At 29.5% G+C, this 22,294-nt stretch overlaps 1 protein-coding gene across 1 annotated transcript in view; it reads left to right on the forward strand.

The window, feature by feature from the left end:
- The window catches only part of LOC129971822 (uncharacterized), a 47,214-nt gene that overhangs the window by 1,798 nt on the left and 23,122 nt on the right, over positions 1-22,294 (forward strand). Inside the window, exon 2 of the mRNA XM_056085798.1 lies at positions 872-935. Within this exon, the coding sequence (XP_055941773.1) occupies positions 872-935 (64 nt within the window). The remainder of the gene's footprint in view (positions 1-871; positions 936-22,294) is intronic.

Genomic DNA, 22,294 nt, shown 5'->3' on the forward strand with positions numbered 1-22,294 from the left:
CAAACAGAAAGTTCGGCTTACAACTGTTCAAAATGGAGGTGAAATGACCCTTCCCAAAGATGAATCTCAATAATAATGATTTTTGATATTGTTAAAATAATGTAAAATGCATTGTAGGAAATTGAAATGTGGAATAATAAAGAACACAACCTCATAGTTGTTATATATTGTTAAAGGAAATTAGCATATTTTTATGATGTAAGAGGCATTGTTACAAAAAAGAAACCAAATTAAATCTAGAACAATAATATTAGATATGATAATAATGCTATATTCTATTCTAGTGTATTGTTATATTCAACAATATGTTTCGTTCATTCTTAAAATGACAGTAGATTTAGAACAATTTAGTAAAATTGAAGCAATTTGGTAAATAAGATATGTAATGAAAAACAAAAATTAAAAAATCTTGGAGTATCTGGATGAAAAGCTGCTGAGAAAGTTAGCGGACTTTCGCTTTTTCTGTACCATAATATACATTTGGCGCAGTATAAACAAAAATGGCTTTTGTTAAAGTCGACTCAAAGAAAATAAATCAAATCTTGGTGTGGGAAGAGACGAATTTACCCTCAATTTCGATGAGGAATTGTTAGTTGTAACGGCGATCAAAAAGCGTCAAGAAAAAATTTCGCCAATTTGGTAGCAATTCAGTTGGTAGCAAACTATTCGCTAGTGATTTGATCTATATTTATGAACATATTTATGAAATATATAAATCTAAGCACTTGAATATATTTTTATAATTTGACAAAATTTTTTCTTGGTACTTTTTGGTTGCTGTTACGGCAAACAAGTACCGGGGAATGTAATTATTTTTACATCGGTTTTCTCTCATAAAAAATGTTCTCTAGATTTTTATTCTCTATTTCAGTTAGTACTAATATGCCTATCATTCAGATCATTCAGATCTTCTTTGATTACTTTGGAGTGGTCGGGTGAGTTCAATTTTAGTGATTAAATTTCGTTTCTATGATGACAAACCACAGCCAAGCTAACAAACCACTTCTCAAACAAAATTTTATATCTGGTTTTTTCCAGCATGCATCTGAAATTCAAATGTTTCGATTTAGCAATGTTAACGTCTTCCATTATTTATCTTAGTATGTTGTTGGGTAAATACCAGACTGAATATTTATTTCAGAGGATCATGTCTGAAAATTCGATAAAAGTCGATGCATGTCGAGAAAACTGTGATTTTAACAAAAGACGAACAACTCTTTAAATGCAAATAATCGATTGTCACTCCTGATGTATTCTTTACATGAAGCAGAAAGAAATTTCAATATTAAATTTAATATCCCAGTACAATTCGGTATAACGGTGATCAAAAAGAGCCAAGAAAAAATTACGCCAAATTATAAAAATATACCCAAGTGCATTATTATTTATTATAAAAAATTTTGAAAGTGCGAATAACATGCTATGTACACTGCTCAAAACAATTAAAAGATATTGAAGTTGTGGGTTGATCTTGCACCTTGAAAACTGTTTGAATGATTCATACATTTCAGACAAATGTAATAGGCTATATGAGATAAAAATGACATTTGTTTGGCAGAAGAAAATGCGTTTTATTGAGCATTTGGGTACAAAAGAAACCCCCCCCCCACACACACACACAATTTGTGTATATGAGAAAAACGAATAAAAAAAGATGTTTCCTTAAAAGAAAATCGTTTTTAGTAGGGGGTTTGGTTTCCCCGGACGGTCAGCAACGTTGAACACCTTCGAGGTATCGAAATGAGGCTATTAATGAGGGGCTAGGGTATTCTATCCCACTCCTCCAAAAGAGTTCTTTTCAGTTCTTGGAGAGTTTGGGGGGGGGGTAGGCATCCAGCAATTCCTCTGCCTAGAATGTCCCAAACATGCTCGATCGGGTTCATGACCGGAGAACACGCTAGTCTATCCATTCGTAAGATTCCTTCCTCCAAAAGGAAATCATTCACCAAGTTTGCACGACGTTATTTTATACAAGATTTACAATATCCTTTAATTGTTTTGAGCAGTGTAGTTTGACGATTGAAATCGCTAAATTGGCAAACTTTTTTCTTTCGCTTTTGGGTCGCCGTTAAAACCGACATGTACCACTATACCTTACTCTTGGACCATTATTTTTAACTGTAGTTTTGCAGCGGATATTTGTATAGATTGGAAATTTCAAATAAGAAATAAAAATTATTATATATACATATACAACATAATTTGGAAAAAATTTACATTCAGTTAAATGAAAGCAATGAAACATACTCATAAGCACCAAATGCTACATCTTGCGAAACGAAAAGGAGATTCTCTCCAAATTTAAATTGCTGTCCACAGAGTATATTTGGAAATTGGTTAGTTTGAAATGTGTTCAGCTTTCGCTTAAATTTATGTAAAATGTTTTATGTCAAATATTTTGGATCTAACTCAGAAATACAGGAAAATTTTTGATTATTTCTGATAAAAATCAGTGTATGATTTGGACTGAAAATCTGTGTATAACCAGCAAATTTGAATTTTTTCAAGCGATAGTGTTTTTATTTTCTTGTATACGAAGCATAGGAAAGTTAATGTAACCATTAAAAAAAAAGTCGAACTTGAAATTTTGATGAATTTTTATGTTTTATATCTCACTGAGTCGAAGAACATCATTTTTGCATTATACCAATCTGTCTGTGGCAAAGATAACTCAAAAACATTTCGAGCAAAACAAATGAAATTTTGTGTACTGATTTTACACCAAATGTGTAGATTTTTATCAAATTTTGAGTAGAATACATCAGATGTAGTTTATGTAAAATGTTTTGGATCTAATTCAGGAATACAGGAAAAATTTGATTTTTGATGATAAAAACGTTCAACTGAAAATCAGCGAATGTCCAACAAATCTGAATTTCTTAAATGATATTGTTTTTACTTTCTAATACAAGAAGTATCGAAGCGTTAATCTAATCATCGAAAAATTCGAACTTGTGATTTGGGCGAATCTTTACGTCTTATACCTTACTGAATTGAAGAACATAAAATTCGCATTATATCTATCTGTCTGTGGAAAAGATAACTCGAAAACACTTTGAGCAAAACGAATGAAATTTTGTGTGCGGCTTTTACACTAAATGTGTAGATTTCTATCAAATTTTGAGTAGAAAATATCAGATGTAGTTTGTTTGTCAGCTGTTCAAATATAAGTAAATACGGTAACTACAAATCAAAGAGAATTAGATGGATAAAATTTGGTACTACTAAGGTACTCGGATTAAACATCCATAGAATAGTGAAATATCAAAATTCAAATGCAGCAAGGGGTTGACCGTCTGTCAATCTGTACTTTTAGCCTTGTAAATACGATGATTCATAAACGCAATAGCTAAAATATGCTGTATTCGGTATGTAATGTTGGGACTATATCTGTAGTTTTATGTGTACTTTTCCGTTGGCCGGGAGCAAGCAAAAAATCGCCAAATAATGTTGAATTCCGCCAAATTTCTTACGCCAAATTCGCGTTTGGTTCACAATCCGTTAACCGTGCGCAAGCGAAAAATCGCCAAATGATGTAGAATTACGCTAAATTTTAGACGCCAAATTCGCGTTTGGTTCACATTTGGCGATGTTTGTGCCCGGCTAACGGAAAAGGCAGGCTCGCATTTTGTTTCCAATCGGATGAGAAAATCTCGTCTAAAACCAAAATTCATTTTTATGAGAAAGTATGCAAGAAAGTTTTAGAGAGACCACTTTCATTGGTAACTAATTAAAAATTAAAAGCTTAAATTAGAGGATTTATAGCAATATGGTCTGTTATCCACAAATGGTTTTGCTAAATAACCAGAAACCAGCTCGCTATCACATTTTATAAACATAAAATAAATACTCTCAAATATTTTGACTCTCAGTGAACTAAATTATATATTGACGGAAATCAAACAAAATTAAATTATTAGAAAAAATACTAATACAATATGTTCATTTCAAAATAATGCTACATGGAGACAAAGAAAGTTCTAATTTTCAACCTAGCTAAAAATTTTAGACAAGAAAATGTAAGAAATTTATTTAATGAATAAAAGTAAGCTTGGGAAGACTAATATTTGAACTAAAAGAAGTCTTTAGGTTCTAAGGAATTTAAGAGTTTTGAAGAATCTTGGTGGAATTATTTTATTGTAACTTATATATTAAAAGATTATTGCTTATAAGACATATAAATTTTTTACCTGTATTGTACAAGTTCATAGATTTCAAAATACCCTCCTGCCTTATCGACATAATAGCCAATTTCCTCAACAAAATAACATTTCAAGTTAAAATAAATAATATTCTTTCTTCTGAGGGTGAAATGAAAGCTAGTAAGCCTCAAAGAAGTGTTCTTATTCCTTTACTTTATACTATCTTTACAGCTGACTTCTTCAAGAACAATTACATCACAAACTACTTCTTTGCTGATGATATTGCTATTACGCAGGGCTATATCACTAATTTTGTTGACTAAAACTCTTCAAAAAGGACTTCTGAACATTGAAATACGATGTACGAAGTGGCGAGTTGCCATCAATACGAAAAAGACTCATGCTGTCATGTTTGGGAAACGGCAGTTAAAGAAGCCACTATCTACACTCGCATTCTTTGAAGATAATCAGACTAGCGAAAAAGGAGTGAAACATCTTGGACTGATCCTACACAGTAAACTCACTTTTAAAAGTCATATCAACAATAGTAAAAAGAAGTTCCCCCTTTCACTAAAGAATAAAATGTTATTATACAAACAAGTTTTAAAGCCTATCCTCAAATATGCAAATTTGGAGTCTCGCTGATAAAACCAACCAAAACAAAATTCAAATTTTACAAAATAAAATTCTTCGTATCATTGCCAATGCTCCCTAGTTTATCCGGAATGATATTATACACAGAGATCTTAAAACTCCAAAGCTCGATGATTTAATCGAAGAACTTTCAAGAAATTTTTTTAATAAATCGAAAGCATGAAAATCCCACAATCAAGGAACAAATTAACTATGCCTGCTGCAATGGAAAATACGCCTTCCCTGACTGTACTAATAATTGGGCTTTGCCACTTAAACTTCCATAGCTTCGACCGAAATTTAAATTGTCTCTAAAGAACTTCAATTTTCACCTTAATCGCTTTTAAGCAATATTTCTTTTACTCAACTGATGGATCAATGGTTGCATTACTACTGATTTTTCACTCTGCCACTTATTACCTCAAATTGAATCGAAGTGTTTAAGCACTAAGATTCTTCACGCATGTAATTAAAGATAAATATTATACAAAAATTATTAAAGATGTTAATAGAATATTTTCTTTTAAATTCTTGAGAAAGGATGTAATATATTTGCAATAAAGCAGTGAAAAGTCTTCTTTGTTTCATGCATCTTGAGTATAAAGTATACTCGACTCGATATCGTTTAGATTGTGGAAAAAACATTGGTTAAAACGGTATGTAAAAATGTGTTGTGCAGTAGATACAAAATGTACAATAGCAAAAGAACTAACTTGTACTCAGAGCAAGATTATTGATGCTTCGGATTATTTCGATGGGATTTTATTAGCTCTGAATAAATCAGGGTTAATAAAATTTTTGTTAACAATTCTTAAAAGATGGTGGTGAAATGGCCCTTTCCAAAGATGATTATCCGTAATAATGATTTTTGATATTCTTGAAATAATCTAAAATGCATTGTTAGAAAATGTGATTTTGAATAATAAGAATTCTCGAGTAATACTTATTACGTATTGTTATAATCAGTCAACATATTCAAATAATATAAATGGTAATGTTTAAAAATGATACTAAATTAAGTTTGGTACTATAACATTCGGCGGTTAACAGGTCTATGTTCTATTCTTGCTGATTGTTATATTCAATAATATTGTTCTTTGTTTAAGCTTTTTTTTCTCTTATTCTTAAAATGGCGGCTGGTAGTAATTTTTAATTTAGTGAAATGGAAGAAGTTTAGTAAATTATGCATATGATTGCAAATAAAAAAATTAAGAATTAGAAGTAACAGACAAATTAGAAAGATTCGAGTAATATAAGAATTGTTATTAGAACAAAAATTCAGTATATGGATAAGAGAAAACTATTTTCCATTCAGAGATCATTACTTCTCTATATTTATGGGATCATTTTATTATTGAAAGGAAAATTTTTACTTCATTCCGATTTATTTGAATTTCCACTAAAAATTAAAAAAAAAAAATACACTTATGTCCAAAATTAAGGTCACAGACATAAAATCTGCGAAAAATAAAAAACTATTCACTGTGTTGCCACGAAATTTGGCACAGAGGTGCACTACAATGGAAGAAAGAACATAGAAACGTAACAACATGGAAAAGATTTTAATTGGGAATCAAGGAACAGGGTATATCAAAAAGTGTTACACTATGAATCAGAGATAAAGCATTTATCTCAGGGAAAGTCTGTCTAATATGGTGTATTATGGTATATAATATTTTAACTCTTGGAGGGTATTAGGAGATGGGTTACGCTGTGCAATGGCTCTTCCGAGACCATCCCAAACATGTTCAATAGGATTGAGATCCGGAGACCTCGAGGACCAGTCCATACGTCGAATATCCTCTTCCTCAATAAAATCATCAACGATCTGGGCTCTATGTGGACGCCCGTTATCTTCCATAAACATGAAGTCTGGGCCAAAAGCACCCCGGAACAACCTCACATAGACTTCAAGGATCTCATCCCTATAGCGATGTGCATTGACAGTACCCTCATCGAAGACATATTGTGGTGTACGACTGCCCAATATTATGCCACCCCAGACAAGGATTCCTCTGCCATCAAATCTGTCGATTTCTTTTACGTAGGAGGGATGATAGCGAACTCCTCGCTCTCTCCAGATGAAGATTCGACGAGTGTCACTCTGTGAGATAAATCTCGATTCATCACTGAAAAGAACACGTCCCCATTCTTGCTGCGCCCAAGACTGATGTGTTCGGCACCACAACAGCCGGGCTTTTCTTTTGGATGCAGTCAAAGAGATGCACTCAACTGGTCGCCGGGCATAAAGGACCCTCTCTGATAGACGTATGTATACGGTTTGTTTGGAATTCTTATTCCAGAGCAGTAGCAAGGTCACTAGCAAGTTGAGTAGCCGTTGTCAGCCTATGCCATCGTGCGCTTAATGCCAAATAGCGATCCTGTGCAGGCGACGTTGATCTGTGATGACCTTGGCCGGCCTTCCTGGTTACAGTATCACTTGTTTGGAATTGATTCCACAACCTGGATACCGCTTTAGGTGCCACTTGTAATCATCAAGCCACCTCCGCTTGAGACTGCCCAGTTTCAAGCCGGCCAACGACTCTCCATCTCAAGGAATCGTCAACACGATTATGAGAACACATTCTCACTGGAAACAGGTTAAATATTTTGTTCTAATGCAACATTCATAAAACTGCAGGCAAAAATTCTAGATGTCTAAACGGTCTAATTTCAGTAGTTCCTCAAAAACTAATACTAAACAACATTTTTTTTTCTCACAACAAAGGCTAATATCGTGTTACCACTCCTTCACAATATATAAAATATAATTTGTTTAAATTTTACTGGTAGCCATTTAGAATTACTTTGAAAAACATTTTTGTGACATTAATTTTGGACAAGAGTGTAGTATTGAAAGAAGCAAATATGAACCTTGAATACTGATAACTCATTCATAAAGATATATATGCTTAAAATTTTAAATTTTAATTCAAAATAAATTTATAAGGAAAATGAAATTTCATCAAGCAAGAAAAAATATTGGATATAATATAACTGGAAAAGCCTACTTTCTATTAAGTCGAAGCAACCAAAATATGCGCCAAATAACGCAAAGAACATGCAATATACCGTCAGTTTTGCATATTAAACTGCTGTTTATATGAGGTATTTTCACATTTGAAAACAGGATAATTTATAATATGTTTTTTATTGCTAAGTTCCTGTTTTCAGAAAATTATTTGTGGATCTAACGCAAAAGCAGAAGTTTTCTTTATCAAAAGAATGGACTGAAAAACGCTTTATGCCTCACAAATCTGAATTTTTCATCAGAATGCTTTTAATAATTAACTAGTTATTGGCGTACGAATAAATGCGATACATATTAATCAACACTATCACATACTTTGACTCATCTTGCGAATTAATTTAAATGCTAACTGCAATTTAAAAAATGAAATCATAAGGAAAACACAAGAGCACTATAATTCTCTCCCTGACTATTATTCTCTTCCTGATTATTATTTATCATGAAAAATTTTAAACGTGGGTATTACATGCTATATTGTTTAACGATTAAAATCCCAAAATTGGCGAAATTTTTTCTTGGCGCTTTTTGGTCGCAGTTATAACCAACAAGTACCGTAACCTGTACTGGACAGAAAACTATAGATGTTAAACGATACACAAACAAGACTTTCTTTTATATTCTTGAGAAATGAAAATAATTTCTTGATACAAATTTGAAAGATAGAAGTGAAATGACAATAAGGATTTTCTATATTATTTACATTATAGTGTTGAAAAAAAAAGTGTGCTTAGAAAAAGCGTTGTTTAAAAAATGGTATGTTAAAATATTTGGTTGCCGGTTGTAACGACAACCAAAAAGCACCAAGAAAACATTTCTGCACTTAGGCGATTTCAATCATTAAACTATATAGCATGTGATTCGTGACTTGAGTACATTCTTATAAATGGGTGAAGTTTTTTCTTGACGCTTTTTGGACGCCATTAAAACCGAATTGTATCAATATTTAGAGCAATAGATACGAGATGTATTAGAGAGGGAGGACTAACTTTAATGAAGAGAAGGTTGCAAACATTTCGGGTTGCTTCGATGGGATTTTCTTCTGAATTCATGAGAACTAAAAAAAGAATCATCCATACAATTCTTCAAGAAGGTAGTGAATTCACGTTTATTGAAGATGAATTATGATATAATGATTTTTGACATTGTTCAAATAATGTAAAAGGTATTGAAGGAACTGTTTATTTAGTAGAATCCCCAAATAGCATTGTTATTCGTTGTTACAAAAAAAAAAAAAAAAAAAAAAAAAGACAAAAAAAAAAATACACGATTTTAACTAATGTAGAAGGCATTGTTAAAAGATGAAACTAAATTAAATTTGGAAATGTAATATTTAGCAAGTAATGATGTTACATTCTGTCATAGAGAATTTTTATATTTATCAATGTGTATAATTGTTTAGACCATTTCTTAGATTAGGAACGAAAAAGAAACTTGGGAACGTGTGGACGAGAAGATATTGGATTAGTGACTGAACTATTGTTTTGTCTGGTGTCATATTATTATGGTTATGCAAGAATAATAAAAATGGTTTTTGTTCCAGAAAACCCCCCAAAAATAAAACAAATCCAATCAAATCTTACTTCTAGGGATATAATAATTTAGGACTGGGTTGGTTCAAATCCGATGACGAGTTTATTCACATTCCCTTAGGTGTGAAGGCAATGCGAGCATAGCTCAATTGTAAAGATAGGTGCTTCTTTTTGAAAATGGCGAAGACGATAGTAAAATCCATAACAAATTAAAACTATTGCATACTAATGATTGACCTATAATAATTTCAAAAAGTTCTTTTGTGATGAACAAGACATCTTGTAGAATTTATTTAACTAATCAGAAATGAAAATTTGATTAGAATTTTGAAGTGCAATTGCATCACTTAAGTGAATAAACGCCTTTAATAAACAAAGAAAGTGTATCAGAAGTGCATCCGGAACCAGATAATACAAACCAAATGCGTTGCATGTCTTCGTCAAAATGTAGAAAATTATAGCACGTTACATATGAGATTGCATTTTCTGAAGTACAGAAAAAACAGAATGTTAACTAAATTACAGAAAATTGTTAATCTTATTTTTATTAATTTAAATTAAAATTAAGAAATGGAATTCATTAAAAGAATTATTAATACAATTAATCTCATGAAAATTGTAATATTATTGATAATCATTAAATCGTGCTCTTTCAAAAATTGTAGTTTTGAAAATAACAAACAATTTTTTAGTTTTAATAATAAAATGATCATTATACATTTCAATACAATATTAAACAATTCCATCTGGATAATCCGAAAGAGCTAAATAAATTCTTCACTTGTTCTTCCGTTATATAAATACGAATATTTATCTTTTTTATATCCAGTCTTTGATGATAATTCAGAAGCTATCCTGTACTTTTCAAATCTAATCCTGCATTTAGATCAATTATCAGGTGTTATCAGGAAAATGCTCTAAGAAACCAATTTATGAAGTTTTCATGGCTCAAATTCTGTTTTAGTATTCATCCTACGATGTTTGCTAGCAGTAAAACTTATAGAAAAGTTTAAAATAACTTTTTCCTATTGTTGCCATCATGTGATGTTTGCTTTTGTTTCAGCGGCATAATACTGTTACAGACAACTAAAGAACATTTATTAAATGCAAAACTATAATGCAAAATTTGGATGCATCATCAATTCTGAACATAAACTAACGGCATTAAAAAGTTACCAGTAACTTAAATTGACTGCTCGCAATTCGATATCCAGGTAGCACAACTTGTTGCACAATATTATACAATCTTTACTATATTATACCATTTAATATTGAACAATATAATAAAATATTTTAAATATTGTTTAATATAATAAAATATTGTGCAATAGATGTGTGCTACTAGGACAAGTCTCAAAAGTTCTACACTTATAGCACAGATACAAATAGCTTTAAAAAGTGTAATAAATTTTCATTAACTTGAATTTGCTTTTTAATTTCGAAATTTGGGAATAACATTATATACATACACAGTTTGGGGTTAAGTAAATACTGTCTTTTCTATTAGATTATGACAATCACGGCACCCAGTTTATATTATTTATTTAAATTATACGATGAAAGTTTAAAGAATCTACATTACGTGAGAAAATTTAACCTCAATTCGGGCAAGCATGGAATGCAGTGACAAATTTAAATATATTGGGGCTCTAAGCAGTGCATATTATATGGCAAATCAGTTTTAATAAATTGATAAATTTAGTTTCATATTTCAGCAGATTTTTATTTGAAGAAAATTCATTAGATGATTATTAATCTTTTATTTTAGTAACTTTGTGAGAAGATATTGTATTTATTTATTTATTATTTATGAATATTACTAAATTAAAATTAAAAAACATTCGTATCCTTCTTTTTTATTTTTAAATGAAAATCATGTTAATTTAATAGTTTCATAATATAGTTAATTATTTTATGTTTTTTTATTGTTAAAGCCGCATTTCTAAAAGTTCGTTTTCTCTGTAACTTTAACCAAAGTAAATTTTCGTTTACTTACAATTTGATACTATGAAATTTCAAAACTAGTTTCTCAACTGAAGCTCGTTGAATAAATATTAAAAAAAAATTATTTGTTACATTTCGTGTAGAGAAATATTTTCTCCCTCGAACTTCAGATTTATCTTATTTTGTAGTGACAAAGATCATTTGTTGAGTTACAGTTACAGGATTTAAGTTTTATTTTAATTTTGTAGTCATTATAATTCAGGACACTTTATAAACATTTTGATGAAAAAAAATATTCTGTTCAGATTCATTAATTTGGAATATTATTTAGAAAATTTGTTATTTAAAGTTTTCTGATAGCTAGCTATTTCTAAATGATGTTTTTAATATTTTTCCAGAAACTGTTTTTTAAAATTTAGTTTCTTTATAAGGCTATTTAATTTGATTTTTTTTAAAAAAATCATCATATTTTTCTTTTATTCTATATACTTAATGACATGGGTACTTTGAAACTTTTCTCAGGTGTATTTTTCTTTTGAAATTTGATAGTAATGCACTGATACTTAGTTTCAAATCACTTAAAGTAAAAATGGCTGAAAGCGAAAAAAGTTACAGAAAATAATAATTCCAGTTTCAATTTTCATTGAATTTCTATGCTACAGTATTTTAAAACAATATAGGTGAAATTTTAAACGTTTATGTATTCCAAATCAATAAAGTAATAACCATGAAAGCTAATATTCTGAGTAACAGAGCTGTTACCTGTGTAAATAAAGCAACATTGAAATGCCGCTGAAAAATAACGAAAATTATGTTAACGAAACGAAAATTATATAAAAATGCAAATGCACTGTATTTGCATTAATAAGTAAAATTTGAATAAATAAATAGAAAACAGTGGAAGAAATTCAATAGGCATGAAATAAAATGCGTTTTAGCACGCAGATTTGACCTTGCAGATTTATTGAAGATTTTCTTAAAAGATGAACTACTCTGGAATATCAACAAATTTGAACTATAAATCTCTTAGTGTTTGATGAAAAACCGATAGGATTTTGCAATTGATCAAGCTATTCGTGAACAATTCGCATGTGTATATGCGCTTTTATGCATTCATTTAAAATGCCTACTGGTACATATTTACATAACCATTCCCACTGAGGGGCACCTCAAAAATGTGAACGAGAAGCTTCCGGTAAAGTGGTTGGTTCTCGCCACCCTGGTGGTACAAAAAGAGGTTGGGGTCGGTTGCCTCCCATTGATGACGGGACGTACTTCCCAAGGGAAGGGTTGTACCGTGGCCGGTGATGGCCTTTAGAACTCAACAACAATTCCCGCCAGTGTTGCGGGAATTGTTGTTCAGTTTTATCCGTGTACCTTTAGACGGGTCGAAGTATCCGATTATAGACTACAAAACCAGAGTTTATTCTTATAACTTAATATGCTACCATTCCAATAAATTGTAAATACGAAAGCAATAATACTGAGCAATAATTTATTACAATTTTTACGATCTTATAAAGAATTTTTTTTGTAAACTTTTTAAAAATAATTTTTTCTAAAAAAAGATTGAAATGACTAATGTTTTCACGATAGATAGCGATATATCTTGCTCCAACTTTCAGCATTATGATTACCGTGACATTTCAAAGTAGATTAAATTTCGGAAAGTGCTATAAATATTTTATCACTTTTTTAAAGTTACCACAAGCAAATTACCACAAACCATGTAAATATTCACAATTTTGAACTTACATATACATTAATGATCAGATAATGGTGTGGTTTCAGCAAGTAAAACGCTGAAAAGTTTCACTAGATTCTAAATTACCATGGAAAAAAACATCCGTATAATCTCTGTAAAAATATTTCGTGCTTCTTCTCTAAAACTATATCTCCTACATGCACGAAATTTTAAATTGAGAAAATAAGTGTTTCGTCTATATTTCGATTTCGCATTAAATAGTAATAGCTTACTCTATACAAAATCCTCCAAAGTTTCACCTCTCCATTTTAGGCTTTTGCAGTAATAACTAACTTAAATATCCGACAAAAATGTAGAAATAGTATTATTAGAACAAATTTGTTCAAGTTAGATGGTATCTAAGTAAGCGAATCCATAAAAACTACTATTAATTTGATATTCTTAATGGAATTCATTAAATAAACAGCAAAAAAAAAATAGTGTACATCAACTCCATAGACAATGTTACAATTAAACAAAAGAAAGATACAAACGATCAAAAGTTAAAAGACACAGGAATAATTTTTTTTAGTTACATTTTTCAATACTTATAATGTTCTGTTCTACCAGTCTTGAACCAACTGTTGCTATTTCTCTACCTTTATGTTCAAAATTTGTAAATTTATAAATAAACAAACAAAAAAATACTGGTTATATCAAGAGCAACTTTAGCAGTAAAACTACAGCAATAAAAGTAAAATAATCCCAACAGAAGTGATGAAAATGCAACGAACCATTTACCATTTTGACCCCGGCTGCTCATCAATTCTGAATGAAAACGACTCTCTAAAGCTCAATAAGCTCAGTACAACAGCAATACAAGAAAGTAAATATCTTTCGAGATCGATGAGCGCCTGAACAAAGTCTATACATTTCTTGAAAGGAAATGTTAGTTGAAAAATTATTGTAATATGAATACAATTCTGTTCGTTCCACGAACTTAAATTTTAAAACTCTTGTAAGCATTTTAGATCATACTAACCACTTAAACTACAACTACGGGCATAACCCGTAGTATGATGATTGGGCCAAATGTAAATAATACGAGCATAGCCAGTAATACGATAATCACACCGGGACTACAAATAAATGTTATTGATTTATGTTATAATTTAGAGATTGATAATAATTCTTTTGAATATATATCACAGTTATTATATCAGGATGTAATTACCTATCAAATATCCCACAACTTGAATTAGATGCATGGAAAGCCTTAGTGCCTAGACACCTCTACTCAGTTTGAGGTAATAAATAGCAGAGGAAAAACAGAAGTAATCTGCCATTGATGCGTCGGTTGAGTAGAGGAAGGATTGTTTAAAAGCGTTTTGAGGTGAAAACTGAAGTAGTTCATTAGATGCAATTTCAATTTCGGAGGAAGCTATGGAGGTTTAAGTGGCAAAGTCAATTTTATAGTAGAGTAAGGGAAGGCGTATTTTACATTGCAGCGGGCGTAGTGAATTTGCTCCTTGATTGTGGAATTTTCATGAGTTTTGAGTTGGCTGAAAAATTTTCTTGAAAGTTCTTTGATGAAATCATCCAGTTTTGGAGTTTTAAGATCTCTGTGTAAAATATCATTCCGGATAAACCAGGGTGCATTGGTAATGATACGAAGAATTTCATTTTGTAAAACTTGAATTTTGTTTCGGTTGGTTTTAGCAGCGAGTCCCGAAATTGGAACAGCATGAGTGAGGGTAGGTCTTAAAATTAATTTGTATAATAATATTTAATTCTTTAGTGGAGGGTGAGGGTACGTCTGCCAATGAGTGGGATAATGATGTGAACTTAAGCCTAGAATTTTTTTTACTATTGTTAATATGACTTCTAAAAGTGAGTTTATTGTCTAAGATATTAACCTTTTTCAACGAGTGGCACTCTACGCTCACAGGATACTTTCATTTGCCCTTGACATTAGTTAAAAGTTTAATCGTAAATTAAAGAAAGGCTGGTTTGGTGGTTTTCATATTTATTGAATTTATGTTATTTCGATCGCATTTACGATCACACTTCCTTTAAGAGAAAACTGATCTACCAAAGATATTACATTTGAATTTTTAAAAACACTTAAATGAATAGAAATGAATCAAAGTCAAGTCAAAATGGAACATTTGAATAGATGTCGACATCTTTTTACCAATAGTTTTGAAAACGTCACTTTTAGACATTAAAAAGGCATGTTTTTTTAAAATGTCATGCCGGATAATTTTCAAGAAATATTCTTTCAAATTTACATACAATTAATTCATTTTTTACATTTTAAAATAGAAATCTGAGATCACATTTAAACAACAAATTAATTCATTTTTGTACAAAATGAGCTAAATACGAATACATTTGTCAAACTAAGTGTTTGTGTCAAAATGTACTTTTTCAGAAAGCTATACATGACTTCTGAAATTTTCTCCGCTATTGTATATTAGTATTCAGAAAAGCTGAAATTGTATATTAGTATTCAAATGCCAAAAGTAGAAAAAAATTAAAGTGACAGAAGTAAACACAAATTCCTCCAAAGACGTATAATTTTCATTCATTATAAGTCCTTTTCCTAGTGGAAAACTAATGTTTAGAAGTATCCAAGGAAACACTTCTGCGTTGAGTGCAAAAATGAGTTTTACAATGCATTCGCTTTCATTATTGTTCCGGTAGTTACTTTTCTAAATTACATAGAAGTTGCAGTGTTCATCTCTTTAAAGTCTGCTTCTCTTCTCGCTTTCATGACTTTCATTCTAAAGATTTTGTTTATTTTTAATCTCCATCATTTAACATCAACGCTAGGGTAAGTGTTTTTTTAATAAAATTTCTTTCTTTGATTAAACATATAAATTTCAATATTATGCAATATTTATATAATAGTTTTTATTGGAGATTATTCATTAGCCGTAAGCATCATTTTTTTAATTTCTTTTATTTCTTTATTTTTATTGAGTAAATAAATTTTTATCTTAAACATAGATTTAGATTTTTAGGTCATATATTTCTATTTTCACTTTCTAGCATACAAAGTAGTACAAAAAGAAAGTATTGCTTGAACATCACACTCGAACGTGAGATTTTGTGGAATTAAAATTTTCAGATTTCTCTACACCCTCCTCCCCCCCAAAATCTCCTCCTCAATTTTCAAATTTTGTCTGCCTATCTGTGAATATAATAATTTATAAAAGCTTTGATCTAGACAGATGAAATTTGGTATATGTGCAATTCCAAATTTATCATTTTGAAAGAAAACCTTTATGAGGGAACCTCTCTGTAGAAAGCATGTCCTAGTACCACAAACTCGATAACTACAAAACGATAACTAGTACAAACTCGATAACTACAAAAACGTAAAGAGAAATATATATAAAATTTAGCACAAGAGTTAGTATCTAAAATATAGATCCATATCAATTTTTCTTTGTCAACATTTGTAAAAGGGTTGACTGTCTATCGGTCTTATTTTCGCATGCATGTAAACACAATAACTATAAAAAGGAACTAATTTAAATAAATTAAATTTGGTATGTAATTTTGCAAACACAATTGTAGCTCCATATCAAATTTTGGTTCCATTCGTTAGAAAAAAAGACATCCTAGGTATATAATATTAGGTATCCTAGGTATATAAAGATTTCCTAGGTATATAAAGATTTTTATATTTGTGTATTAACCGCATGCCAGGGATTAATTTCATATATCGAATAATTGAATAAAAAATGCTAGATTCATGCAAAAGATAATATATATATATATATTATCTTTAATTACCAATTTTTGAATAATTTCAGTTAAGAGCACAGAGAGAATCACATTCATAATAAATCGCAGGGATCAGAGAAAAATCTGAATCATTGATGAAATCGACTTAATAATGAATTACCCGAGTCTTAAGTTAAATCTTTAGGTCTAAGATGTATATATATTTTTTGAAAAACTGATTTCTTTTTACATTTTTTTTCCCAGAGACAGTTACTGCAAGGATTTCATTCCTGATAGTTACAAAAGATTTATTGCTCCAAGTAATGAAGGTAAAATCGCAATTTTTGAATTTTCTAAAAAACAATTCTTAAAAAATTTCAAAAGTTGAATCGTTGAATAAAATATGCAGAATATATTAATGCTTGAATAAAGATAAATATTTAATGTTGATTTTAATTTGAAATGAATTGGGATTCTTTTTTATTACCTATATATTGAATTTGCTATAAAAAAATTCTTAAAAATTTTCAAAAATTGAATAGTGGAATAAAATATTAAGAATACGTTAATGCTTGAATAAATATTTAGTGTAGGTTTTAAGTCAAAATAATCTTGAATTGGTTTTCTTATTTTTTGTATATTTTAAACTAAGAGGGATTCGAAAATTAAAATGAAGTTTTACAGTGCGATTCAAAATTTAGCATACGAATTGTTAAAAAAAGTTAAAAAACACAATTGGCCAAAATCACAAAAGAAGAAATAACAGAAATGATAAACGTACTAGATAGATGGGTCTGTCTTCCAGCTTTAAGTATGTAAAATCCAACTGCATATGTAAAATATTTAATAGTTCGTTATGCTTAAATAATGGATTTGCACCTTGTGAAGGGAGTAATTGACAATAATTGAAGAGCTTCAACAGGAATGTATATATAGTGGTAACTTAGCAGGTTACCTCATTACCAAACGTTTGGGACATTTTGTAATAGCAAGTATAACGCAAGCTCCAGCAGATAACAGCAGCTGATTAATTGAATTATCTTGTGTGGATTTTCTCTGGTGGGGCCCGTCCAAGCCATGAACTATGAGTTCCCATGACTTTATATTCATTTATTCTAAAACTGGAAGAGTTATGGCAACCCCTTGTTTTTGACTAATTAATAGACACTCAGTAAGGAGAGAATTTCATCAAGATGGAGGGAAATAGACTTAAAGAAGTGATGATGATGGTAGTAATTTGAACAAAATTTAAATAGGCGTTGTAAAGATAAGATGAATTTTACAAAGTTTTATAGTGCTTATATAGTAACAGAAGTTTATTTTAAAATATAAAAAAAATATGATAAAGGAACAACAACAAAAAAAAAATAGCAAGAGATATGAAAAATATTTACAAAAAAAATAATAAAACCCAGTAAAGAAAAAATTTATTTTAATTTAATTTTCGTCAGGACAATAGGTTATATCACAATTAAAAGAAAAATGGGCCGTATCAATTAAAAGAATAATTTTTTATATCAATTAAAAGAATAATGCGTTATATCAATTAAAAGAATAATTGGTTATATCAATTAAAAGAACAATGGGTTATATCACAATTAGAACAATAATAGGCCTTATCAATTTAAAGAATAATAGATTATATCACTTAAAAATAAAGGGCTATATCACATAAATGATTATCAATTATATCAATTAACCCAGAATAATAGGTAAAATCAATTAAAAGAATGATGGATTATAACAGTCAAAGTATTAAGGGTTTATATCAATTAAAAGAATGATGGGCAATTTTAACTATATGAATAATGGTCTATATCATCTAAAAGAATCATGGGTAATATCAATTAAAAGCCTTATGAATTAAAACAATTAAAAGATTAATGGACTTTATCACAATAACATTTAAAGCTAATTATTGATTCGAAAAAGGTTAAACTTTAAAGCATTTCAGTGTTTGTAAACAGAAAACTGAAACAAAGAATTACATTTTCTTCGATAAAATTGCTCCAAATAGTTCATTTAAACAGATTTTTTTCATTTTATTTATATTATTACTTAATACAATTTACTCACAGGACCAAAAGTAACATGCTATCTAGCAGATGCGTGCAACTTCTCTCATGCATTTGTGAGAGAAATCGTACTCATTATATTCGAATTGCATTTCATCAACCTGTAAAATGAACTTCGGATTAAAAAAATAAATTTATGAAGTGTGTTTGGAATGATTGAAATGGACTTGAGTACTTGTGTACCCGTGCTAAGCATTTTTGCACGTTTGAAGATTGCTAAATAAGCATGAATGTATAAAAAGGCATGAAGGGAAGCATTTAACATAAGGCAAGGTATTTTAAGATATGGAAAGAATTTATACTAAAGATATATCAAAATATCACTAATCTGCTTTATTTAATGACGCTGATTAGAGTTTTATAGAAATTGATTCGATCGTACATTTTAATCATTAAATAAACATGAATTTACAAGAGATAATATTTTTATGTGTACGCCTTCTAGACATCTGAAAAAGAAAAATTAACAAATATCTTTTTTTTTTTTTTTTACCAGGGAAACCTGTTCCAGTTTATATAAAAATATCGATCGTAGATATTGATGAAATGAATGAAGAAAACATGGTTAGTATATGTTTTTGAACCAGTATTTTATACTTCATCCATAATGAAATATAATTGATCCAGTTTTTGAAAAAACAAACAATGGGACCTAATCAATTCTAATATTTATTGTAGACCCATTCGAAGCTATTGGATGTACAATAAATATTCGAATTTATAATTAAATTCATAAAAAATATATGTAAAAATGAGTACAACAAGAGAAAATAACATATTTTAAACCAAAAATTGTAAATATTAATATATCAATAATTAATAGATTTATTCTAATCTACGGTAATTATTATAACAATATCCATAACAGTTTTTTTTTAGAAATTTTAACATAATGGTTTCAATAAATAAATATTTTCCATTCATAGTAAACGAAAACAATTCAGAAATAAAAATTATTATTTCCATAACTTTAAATTTGAAACTTGAATTATTGAAATCAGTTTGAATTATCGACGATTTTTTTTAACATTATGCTAACAGGAAATTCAAGGAACGAAGAAAAAAAAAATAAAAATACACACAAAGTCACATTTAAAACATGCAAAAATTCGACTATTTGTTTTTCGCCTTTCTTTGCAAAATAAATTTCCACATTTCTTGCTTTGTTCGTACTATTTTAATTGCTATGCTTTTAGAATAAAGAAAACTTAGTTGGGCGTGCGGACATGTAACCTCTAACCAAGCGAAGGAATCGAAATAGATAAATCTATAGAGCGGGAAATGTAGCATGAAAATTCTTCATTATGCTTTGGCAGAAGCAGTATTAGCTTTCAGATTCGATAACCATAGCAAGTTGAAAGATAAAAACTCATTTAAGAGGATACTAGAAATCAAAATCAGTGAAATGTTTCTTTGGTTCTCGGAATCCTTATTGTTTAGGACAAATTAAAAACGGACAAATAATAAATTCTAAATATTAAAATACATCCATTCTTCCTACATTGAAGATTTTGTCTGACACGAAAATTGTATGAAGTAATATATATCTTTACAAAGCATCTGCCGATTTTTGTTCCTCATTGTATCGGCTGATGGAGCTTTCATAACAAAAGGCCATCAAAGATTCATTTTTCAATCATAACTAACTTTTGAGGCCCCTAATCATCTCATGGATTGTTTACTCTCCTTTCCTGTACTTATTTCTTGAAAGATTGGTAATTGATGGAACAAGAAATAGAAAAATAAAATAATAATAATAATAATAAAACAAGAAACAGTGCCGTCGAAAAGGACAAGGGTTTCAAATCCTAACTTTAATTAAAAGATTTAATGACTGAGGAATGGAGAAACACTTTACTTTTCCTTCGTCAAAATAATGTTTGTCTGACTAGACATAGTTGGTGTGCTACTTAATTGATTTTTTTCGGTTACTTGCAAAGTATAGTGCTTTTTGTGTTTAGTTTGTCGATTATTGGCAGACATTCAAATGTACTATTTGCTTTAACACTTCTCTTATTTGATCACCTGACTAAAACAATATATATATATATATATATACACATAGCTATGATAGTAAATAAAGGTTTATTTTGCCACACGAAATCCTTGTGAAGGAAATGAAAATGAATAAAAGCAAAGACATGCAAGTATACTAATTGTATTAACACTTCTCTTATTTGATCATCTGGCTAAAACAACCATGAAACAAACCATTACATAAAACAGATAAACAAACCATATATATATATATATATATATATATATACAGTGGGTAAATAAATTTTTCGCACAGAGCTATGATCGTAAATGAAAGGTTTATTTTGCCACAAGAATTCCTTTGAGAAGAAAATGAAAAGTACATAATAAATTGATACAACAATAAAGTACATGTTATTTATTAATATTATAAAAAATATCGAGATATTCAAATAATAAATTGAAATTAAAAAAAATACCAAAATGGCAAAAAAATGTTTCTTTATACAGCTGGAATTGCAAACAATAATTTATTTTATCATAAGAAATACGTACAAGTGTACATATAATTTGACAATATTATAAAAAATATCGAAATATTCAAATAATAAATTAAAAGTAAGAAAAGGAAGCTTATGAGTAATCACTCATGATTAGCAAGAAAAAAAGTTTCTGTATGGTAGCTGCATAGTGTATGAACGATTTTCACTTTCTCGTATACACGGTATAGAAAAAGTTTAGTAATCGTCAAAAAATTCGAACTCGAGATCTTGATGAGTCTCCACATTTTTGATCTCACTGAAAAATACTATTTCTGATCTTACTAGTTCGAAAAATGCATTCTCGGAAAATTTCCGTCTTTCTATCTGTCTGCCTGTTACAAAGATAACTCAAAAACGCTTTGAGCTAGATAGATGAAATTTAGTATATGGTCTTTTCACCTAATTTATAGATTTCTATCAAATTTTGAGCAAAATCCGTTCACAGGAAGTCTGTCTGTCCAGCTGTTCGACTATAAGTTAACATGATAAGTATAGAATAAAGAGAGTTAAATAGATAAAATTTGATATATATATTTAACATCTATTATATAGACACCATCAAATTTTGAGCAAAATCGGTTCACAAGAAGTCTGTCAGTCCACTTGTTCGAATATAAGTTAAGATGATAATTACAGAATGAAGAGAGCTAGATGGATAAAATTTAGCATACACATACATCTACAATATAGACACCTATCAAATTTAAAGCCATGTCCAATAAGAGGTTTGCTGTCTTTTACTGATATTTCTTGACATATTTCATATATATAAAAAGGCATTTTAATATTTTAACCTCTTGTTATCTAAAAAATAAAAAGAAGTTTTCATACTTTTTGATATTTTGTACTCGTTATTATGTATTTTATATTATATATTTTCCCATCTAAAGAGAAAAAAAGGATTTTCATATTTTTTTGATATTCTGTACATTGTATTATGTATTTTATATTATATTATATATTCTTATTATATATTTTTTATCTAAAGAGTAAAAAAAGGTA

The sequence above is a fragment of the Argiope bruennichi genome, chromosome 6 (assembly GCF_947563725.1).
Source record: "Argiope bruennichi chromosome 6, qqArgBrue1.1, whole genome shotgun sequence".
Taxonomy (NCBI): domain Eukaryota; kingdom Metazoa; phylum Arthropoda; class Arachnida; order Araneae; family Araneidae; genus Argiope; species Argiope bruennichi.